General features: G+C 41.6%; 2 protein-coding genes across 14 annotated transcripts in view; one reads left to right on the forward strand and one right to left on the reverse strand.

The window, feature by feature from the left end:
• The window catches only part of LOC135547311 (peripheral plasma membrane protein CASK), a 203,510-nt gene that overhangs the window by 135,672 nt on the left and 57,939 nt on the right, over nt 1-9,899 (forward strand). The window lies entirely within an intron of this gene.
• LOC135547761 (proteinase-activated receptor 3-like) lies at nt 41-5,022 on the reverse strand. The gene is made up of 3 exons (XM_064977020.1): nt 2,599-5,022; nt 779-1,116; nt 41-628 (listed from the first exon to the last, which is right to left on the reverse strand). The coding sequence occupies exons 1-3, from the start codon at nt 2,621-2,623 to the stop codon at nt 41-43; spliced, it is 951 nt and encodes a 316-aa protein (XP_064833092.1). The 5' UTR covers nt 2,624-5,022.

The raw sequence follows: 9,899 nt of genomic DNA on the forward strand, positions 1-9,899 counted from the left end.
TCAGCGCTGCTATGGTTATGGTTGCGTTTGTCACACTCCATCATGTTTTCCCCTTCTCACAGTCGCCCCCGTGTGGTGAGAGCAGGGTCACTGCACGCTGGACATGGTAGGGAAAGAAACACGCCACAAACACCACAACCGCTGCCAGGATCTTCCTTCGAACCCTCAGGCTACCACCCTTCACCCCCTGCCTATCTCCTGCCCTTGAACGCACCCCCAAGTCTACACCCCGTCTGTTCTCCCCCTGCCCTCCCTCTCCCCTAAAAACACCACACACCCCTCTTCCACCCCGCAACTCAACCACCTCCGTCACACCTCCTTCACTGGTGCGTTTGTTCCTGGCCCCCCTGACACTCTGTAGATGCAACACTAGTCCCCCATAGCCGACCAGAATAAAGGTGAGAATCATGAAAAACAGGACCACCCTCAGGCAGTGTTGGTTGTTGAACTCTTCTCTGTGGTGATTCTCCAACATGTCAAAGCAGCTGTCTCCTCCTCTTCTTCTTTCGATCTGAAGTACCACACTGGCACTCATCACCGTTGCCACAGTTACCCAGGTGATGAGGCAGAGTACCCAGCATCCTCTGGACCTGGTGAGGGGAGTAAGGAGGGCAGGGCGAGGCCGCACCTACAACCAGGGAAACATTTTAGAGCAAAATTGAGTGCTAGAGTAATTTATTAATTTAAAAATGTATTTTAAACAAGAGGTCAATTAAAATAACCTCATTAAAAATCAATCCATTTAAGTTTGAAGACTTGTTGTTGTAGGCATCCATACCACGGTGGCGTAGCGCGTCACACTGGTCCAGAGAAGCAGCATTATGTTACAGTAGAGGTTGACGTAGAAGACTGTTATCATGGTTAGCATGGCAGCCTGACACACCGTGTCCCCTCCAGACCAGATGTGACCCCTCCGGTAGTATACCACCCGGAACAGGAAGCTGGTGCACAGCAAGAGGTCAGAGGTCACCATGTTGAGGGTCAGGATGATGGTGGGGGTCCACACCGACCTCCAGAGTTCATGCAGGGTCAGGCTGTTGGCTAGGAAACCCAGGTGTGACAGGGCCAGGTAGAGCGACTTGTGTAACAACAAAATCAGGGTATAGCCAACACTGTCTGGAAGAGGAGAGAGAGGAAGGGAGGAGGAGGATTTGAGAGAGAGGAGAAGAGGAGGATGTAGTTGGAGGGAGGGGATAGAGTAGGGAGGTACATGAGCAAAAGGTGTGTGTGCGTGTGTGCTTATGCTTGTCTGAGTTCTCACATCACATTTTTATCTGACATGGCACCACAAACGAAACCAAGTAGAGTTCAAATAAATTTCTCCACTTATTAAGGTCTGGAGAAAGCACCCAGGATAGGTTTCTTTGGAATTATCATTCATTTAATAATATTGAGGAATAAAGTTAGCAAATGTACAGTAAACAATGCATCCAGTACAATATCACACTGCATGTAGATAACTTACACTTGGGGAATTCTGTATTTTTATGGACAAACAACAACACACAAAAAACTATTCTCACGTTTCATAGATTTGTAAGATCAACACAGAAATATCAGCATCAAAAGTATCATAGCTCAAAAACTATTGATGGCAGGATTATTTTGTCACTGGTCTGCACAAAATACTCCATAATGTCAAATTAATTAAAAATGAAAAGCTGAAATATCTTGAGTCAGTAAGTATTCAGCCCCTTTGTTATGTCAAGCCTAAATAAGTTCAGGAGTAAACATTTGCTTAACAAGTCACATAATACATTGCATGGACTCACTCTGTGTGCAGTAAGAGTTTAACATGATTTTTGAATGACTATGAATGAATCTCTGTACCCCACACATAATGTCACGTGTGCTCCCTCCGGTCTCTAGGTCACCTGTCTGCTCGTCATGGCGCACACCTGTCACCATTGTTACGTGTAATTGCGCAATATGACACACACCTGGAGGCCATCACCTCCTTGATTAAAACACACTCCCTGAACTTGCTTCCCGACTCTCAGCTCACTCGTTACACATCTGTAAGATCCCTCAGTCAAACAGTGAATTTCAAACCAATTCAACCACAAAGACCAAGGGGGTTTTCCAGTGCCTCGTAAAAAAGGGCAGCTATTGGTAGATGGGTAAAAATAAATACATTGAATATCCCTTTGAGCACGATAAAGTTATTAAATACACCTTAGGGATTTCACCATGAGACCAACGGTGACTTTAAAACAGTTTGAATTTAATGGCTGTGATAGGAGAAAACTGAGGATGGATCAACATTGTAGTTACTCAACAATAGTAACCAAATTGACAGAGTGAAAAAAAGGAAGCCTGTACAGAATACAGGGCACTAAAGTAATAATGCAAAAAATGTGACAAAGCAGTTGACTTTTTGTCCTGAATATAAAGTGTTTGGGGCAAATCCAATACAACACATTTCTGAGTACCTCTCTCCATATTTTCAAGCATGTTTACTTTGTCATTATGGGGTATTGTGTGTAGATGGGTGAGAAAACAAATCAATGTAATCAATTTTCAATTCAGCCTGTAAGACAAAATGTGTAATAAGTCGAGGGGTATCAATACTTTCTGAAGGCACTGTAGAAATCATACCTGTGTGGATGATTGCTGGTTCCATTGAGCCTGTGAACAGATAGATTGACAGAGGACATATGTTGGGTATTATCTATTGTTAGATCCATCTTTGACTAGCATCAGATATAAACACTTCCTTTTAACTTGGTCTCCCTCTCTCGATGCTTATATCTAATTTCCTGTTCTCACCTAAAAGATTCTCACCTAAAACTCAGTCACTCAGTCTCTCTCTCTCGCTCTCTCTAATTCAGTTTGAGGGCTTTATTTGCATAGGAAACGTATGTTTGCAATGCCAAAGCAAGTGAAATAGATAAACAAAAGTGGAAAAAAACTAAACAAAATGTACAGTAAACATTACACTTCAAAAAGATCCAAATATTATGTATACATACAGTGATGTAATGATGTGCAAATAGTTAAAGTACGAAAGGGAAAATAAATAAAAATAATTGCAAGTTGTATTTACAGTGGTGTTTGTTCTTCACTGGTTGCACTTTTCTTGTGGCAACAGGTCGCAAATATTGATGCTGTGATTGCACACTAGTATTTCACCCAATAGATGTTGGAGTTTATCACAATTGGATTTGTTTTTGAATTCTTTGTGGGTCTGCGTAATCTGATAGAAATATGTGTCTCTAATATGGTCCTACATTTGGCAGGAGGTTAGGAAGTGCAGCTCAGATACCACTTCATTTTGAGAGCCTGGTCTGCTTTCGGTGGCCTTTCTCAATAGCAAGGCTACGCTCACGGAGTCTGTACATAGTCAAAGATTTCCTTCATTTTGGAGTGGTTCCTAATTTAAAAGTTGTGAGCTTGCACCGTGGGACTTAAAGGTATGGTTTCATTGCTCCAGACCACCACAAGGGGAAGTTCGCTAATCGCTATTTAGCAAGTTATGACTAGCTAACATTTGCCAGCAAGCTAGGTAGTATTATGACAGGAGAATGAATTTGTAATTTGTCTTGTTTAATGTTTTAGGGACTCCTGAGAAAACCAGCAAACCAGGCTGTCATCTTGTGAAACAGTGGAGAATCAAACTAGCTAAAGTATTTACTGCAAATTGAATGTACAATTGTGTAAGCTTGCCTTGCAATGCAGCTGAAGTAACATAGCTAGCTAACTATTTGCATGCTTATTGTGTAGTGGAGGATAAAAATAACTGAATGCCAATGGATGTGTAGCTAGCTACAGTATGTAGCCGATCTGTGTATGGACCCTAAAACATTAGGTTCTGAACTAATATTCATACCAAACTATGAACCTCAGCTATCATAGTTGTTGTATCAACTTCATGTCCGAATGACATTAATGAAGCCTATGGATTGAGTAGAATGTAATAACTTTATTGTGCCAAGGATGCAAGTCCTATTATGTACTCTTCCTTGGTGCGGTTCAGGTATGAATCTCTGAGACATTGTTTTTCAGTCATATCAAACTCCATTATTTGAAAAAAAAGACATGTCCTCTCACTATCAACTGCATTTATTTTCTGCAAACTTAAACTAAATGTGTAAATATTTGTCAACATAACAAGATTCAACAACTGAGACATAAACTGAACAAGTTCCAGAGACATGTGACTAACAGAAATGGAATAATGTGTCCCTGAACAAAGGAGGGTCAAAATCAAAAGTAACAGTCAGTATCTGGTGTGGCCACTCACTGCATTAAGTACTGCAGTGCATCTCCTCCTCATGCACTGCACCAGATTTGACCGTTCTTGCTGTGAGATGTTACCCCACTCTTCCACCAAGGCACCTGCAGGTTTCCCAGACATTTCTGGTGGGAATGGCCCTAGCCGGGACCCTCAGATCCAACAGGTCCCAGACGTGCTCAATGGGATTGAGATCCGGGCTCTTGATGGCAGAACACTGACATTCCTGTCTTGCAGGAAATGATGCACAGAACGAGCAGTTTGGCTGGTGGCGTTGTCATGCTGGAGGGTCATGTCAGGATGATCCTGCAGTAAGGTACCACATGAGGGAGGAGGATGTCTTCCCTGTAACGCACAGCATCGGGACTGCCTGCAATGACAACAAGCTCAGTCCGATGATGCTGTGATACACCAACCCAGACCATGACGTACCCTCCACCTCCAAATCGATCCCGCTCTAGAGGACAGGTAATGCTCATTCCTTCGATGATAAACGCGAATCTGACCATCCCCCCTGGTCGAGCGATGGTGGGTTTGTGCCCATAGGCGACGTTGTTGCCGGTGATGTCTGTTGAGGACCTGCCTTACAACAGGCCTACAAGCCCTCAGTCCAGCCTCTCTCAGCCTATTGCATACAGTCTGAGCACTGATGGAGGGATTGTGCATTCCTGGTGTAACTCGGGCAGTTGTTGTCATCCTGTACCTGTCCCGCAGGTGTGATGTTCAGATGTACTGATCCTGTGCAGCTGTTTGAACTTGTTATCAGTATTAAAGACACCTGTCCACAACCTCAAACAGTCACACTCCAAACTCCACTATGGCCAAGACCAAAGAGCTGTCAACGGACACCAGAAACAAAATTGTAGACCTGCACCAGGCTGGGAAGACTGAATCTGCAATAGGTAATCAGCTTGGTTTGAAGAAATCGACTGTGGGAGCAATTATTAGGAAATGGAAGACATACAAGACCACTGATAATCTCCCTCGATCTGGGGCTCCACGCAAGATCTCACCCCGTGGGGTCAAAACTATCACAAGAATGATGAGCAAAAATCCCAGAACCACACAGGGGGACCTAGTGAATGACCTGCAGAGAGCTGGGACCAAAGTAACAAAGCCTACCATCAGTAACACCCTACGCCGCCAAAGACTCAAATCCTGCAGTGCCAGACGTGTCCCCCTGCTTAAACCAGTACATGTCCAGGCCTGTCTGAAGTTTGCTAGAGAGCATTTGGATGATCCAGAAGAAGATTGGGAGAATGTCATATGGTCAGATGAAACCAAAATTGAACTTTTTGGTAAAAACTCAACTCGTCGTGTTTGGAGGACAAAGAATGCTGAGTTGCATCCAAATAACACCATACCTACTGTGAAGCATGGGGGTGGAAACATCATGCTTTGGGGCTGTTTTTCTGCAAAGGGACCAGGACGACTGATCCGTGTAAAGGAAAGAATGAATGGGGCCATATATCGTGAGATTTTGAGGGGAAACCTCCTTCCATCAGCAAGGGCATTGAAGATGAAACGTGGCTGGGTCTTTCAGCATGACAATGATCCCAAACAAACCCCCCGGGCAACGAAGGAGTGGCTTCGTAAGAAGCATTTCAAGGTCCTGGATTGGCCTAGCCAGTCTCCAGATCTCAACCCCATAGAAAGTCTTTGGAGGGAGTTGAAGGTCCGTGTTGCCCAGCAACAGCCCCAAAACATCACTGCTCTGGAGGAGATCTGCATGGAGGAATGGGCCAAAATACCAGCAACAGTGTGTGAAAACCTTGTGAAGACTTACAGAAAACGTTTGACCTCTGTCATTGCCAACAAAGGTTATATAACAAAGTATTGAGATAAACTTTTGTTATTGACCAAATACTTATTTTCCACCATAATTTGCAAATAAATTCATTAAAAATCCTACGATGTGATTTTCTGGATTTGTCTGTCATAGTTGAAGTGTACCTATGATGGAAATTACAGGCCTCTCTCATCTTTTTAAGTGGGAGAACTTGAACAATTGGTGGCTGACTAAATATTTTTTGCCCCACTGTATGTTTTATTTGATAAAGTTCATATTTATATTTAAAAAATCTTTACATTGGCACGTTACGTTCAGTAGTTCCAAAACATCCAGTGATTTTGCAGAGAGCCACATCAATTTACAGAAATACTCATCATAAATGTTGATGATAATACAAGTTTTATACATGGAACTTTAGATAAACTTCTCCTTAATGCAACCGCTGTGTCAGATTTCAAAAAAGCTTTACCAAAAATGCACACCATGCAATAATCTGAGTACAGCGCTCAGACAACAAAACAGCCAAACAGATATCCACCATGTTGTACAGTCAACAGAAATCAGTCAGAAATAGCATTATAAATATTCACTTACCTTTGATGATCTTCATCAGAATGCACTCCCAGTAATCCTAGTTCCCTAATAAATGTTTGATTTGTCCGATAACGCGTTTAGTACACAATCCAAACTCACGACTCGCAGGCAAGTCCAGCAAAAGTTCAGACGAAAAGTTATATTACAGTTCGTAGAAACATGTCAAACAAAGTATAGAATCAATCTTTAGGATGTTTTTACCATAAATCTTCAAATATTGTTCCAACCAGAGAATTCCTTTGTCTGTAGAATTGCAATGGAACGCAAGCGAACTATCACGTGAACGTGCGTGGTCAGCTCATGGCACTCTGCCAGACCTCTGACTCAATCCCCTCTCATTCGCCCCGACTTCACAGTAGAAGCATCAAACAAGGTTCTAAAAACTGTTAAGGTCTAGTGGAATGCTTAGGAAGTGCAATATGACCCCATAGACACTGTGTATTCGATAGTGAATGAGTTGAAAAACTACAAACCTCAGATTTCCCATTTCCTGGTTGGATTTTCTTCTCAGGTTTTACCTGCCATATGAGTTCTGTTATACTTACAGACATCATTCAAACAGTTTTAGAAACTTCAGAGTGTTTTCTATCCAAATCTACTAATAATATGCATATATTAGCAACTGGACCTGAGTTTGCAGGCAGTTTACTCTGGGCACCTTATTCATCCAAGCTACTCAATACTGCCCCCAGTCCCAAATAAGTTAATGACCGTTTCACAGGTGCATGTTCATGAATTGTTTATGGTTCATTGAACAAGCATGCGAAACAGTGAAGCTCGGGGGCACTATTTTTATTTTTGGAAAAGTAACGTTCCCAAAGTAAACTGCCTATTTCTCAGGACCAGATGCTAGAATATGCATATGCAATATGCATAATTGACAGCTTAGGATAGAAAACACTCTAAAGTTTCCAAAACTGTAAAAATATTGTCTGTGAGTATAACAGACCTGATATTGCAGGCGAAATCCTGAGAAATATCCAATCAGGAAGTGACTCTTATTTTGAAACCCCCTGTCTTTCTATGCATCCCTATTGCCCATTGAAAGGGATATCAACCAGATTCCTTTTTTTGTGGCTTCCCTAAGGTGTCTACAGCCTTTTGACGTAGTTTCAGGCCTTTATTTTTGAAGAATGAGCGTAAACGTCCACATTCCGTAAGTGGTCAGTTGTTGGCTCTCAGTGTGATTTTTGCGCTAAACAGAGAGGTAGCCATTTTTCCTCCTGGTCCTAGTGAAAAGCCAATTGTCCCGGTTGATATATTATCGAATAGATATTTGAAAAACACCTTGAGGATTGATTATAAAAAACGTTTGCCATGTTTCTGTCGATATTATGGATATAATTTGGAATTTTTGTCTGTGTTGTCGCTATTTCCGGTGGATCCCTAGGCATAACGCATCAAACTAACGGAGGTATTTGGATATAGAAAATATCTTTATGGAACAAAATGAACATTTGCTGTCTAACTGGGAGTCTCGTGAGTGAAAACATCCGAAGCTCATCAAAGGTAAACGATTAATTTGATTGCTTTTCTGATTTTCGTGACCAAGTTACCTGCCGATAGGTGTAATGTTGTTACTAGTATATCGATAAACTTACGCAAACGCTTGTATTGTTTTCGCTGTAAGCATAATTTCAAAATCTGAGACGACAGGGTGATTAACAAAATGCTAAGCTGTGTTTCGCTATATTTCCCTTGTGATTTCATGAATATGAATATTTTCTAGTAAGATTATTTGACCATTGCGCTATGCTATTATCCGGGAAGGGTGGTTCCAAGAGGTTTTAAACACTTTATAATGACGATCTGTGAAGTTATTTGGATTTTTACAGATTATCTTTGAAAGACAGGGTCCTGAAAATTATACACTTCAACAGTGTTTACCACTTCTGCTCCTGGGACATCAATGATTACACATTGTAACTATGCAATGGACTAGAAACATGATTGATTTGTAATTCATATTTACAGAGATAAATATGCATATCTGAAACCCTTCATCTGCATTAATCTGAGGACACAGGATAGTATTTCAATGAGATACTTAATTCCAACCAGTGGAGATTGTGAAACGCTTTGTTGAAAGAAGTTAATTATCCAGGTGTTATAAATACATAATACATGCATTATAATTATCATAATTGTAATATTATATTCTAAACACAAGTTCAATCTGTACTTCAATGCACATATGGTGTTTATAAAACGAGGAAGAAAGACAAGGTGGGGAGAGATGTGTTGAAGACAGAAAGTGAAAGAGGTAAGAACAGCGGCAGACAGCATATGATTCATGAATTACAGTGCTACCCTAATATGTCTCCTAACCAGCCTTGGGCCCCCAGTTGGCCCCGTAAGGTTATCTTAAGAGCGGTTGAGGTGGCGATAACGGGACTGGTTTCCTCTCTCACGTCAAAACATACCTGCAGATAAGAGACAGGTGGATAGAGAGAGTGCATGATTAAGCCTTGTCTTTCTTATTCTAACACGGTCAGTCATCATAATCATCAGGAGGTGAAATGCAAAACTGACCTTGGATCAGTAACTCTGGGACTACTACATCTCTGTCTGTATTTCAATGTAAAGCATCTTTAATAATATTTCCTGTTGACCCGACCAAGTGACCTCTCACCTATGATCATGCTGTGCCCTCTGTGTCAGCCAGTTCCGATGCGGGAGGGGTTCCTCAAAACAGCTGATATAACCTAGAGGATTTAGGGAGAAGGGGGAGAGGGATGAAGTGAAGAGAGACTGTTATTGTGTGTGTCTGGTCTCTCCTGGTGTCCACACTAAGTGGCTACAGAGTACTTTATGCTGAAAAACAGACACATGAGGACAAACAATAGAAGATAATGTCAATAGAAGATATTGTATGTGACGCAGACACCTATGGAGTGTACCTGAAACATTTAAATATAGAGGGCTATGTGTCTCACCACTTGGTTATTGCAAAGCTAACCCCCAGGGAAATAATGACTTGGCAGCAACAGATAGTCCAGTGAAAATGGCTGTGTTTATGTGGTGTAAATCTGAAAATTAGCAGCTGACATTTTAAGAGTTTTTTAATTAATGCATGTGAGACAGGTTCCATGTACAAGACAGGCAGAGAGGAAGAGTGAAAAGGAACACAGAACAGTTTAATGACATTTGGTTATGGACACTTTTGGCAGCAATGAAGCTTCCACGGCCTGTTCCTCAGACAGTGAACATCTGGCAATATCTACATTTTCAACCCCTTGATCAGCTCGCTCTCTGAAAGTAAAGAAAATAGCTTATTTT

The sequence above is a fragment of the Oncorhynchus masou genome, chromosome 10, assembly GCF_036934945.1.
Source record: "Oncorhynchus masou masou isolate Uvic2021 chromosome 10, UVic_Omas_1.1, whole genome shotgun sequence".
In the NCBI taxonomy this organism is placed as follows: Eukaryota; Metazoa; Chordata; class Actinopteri; order Salmoniformes; family Salmonidae; genus Oncorhynchus; species Oncorhynchus masou.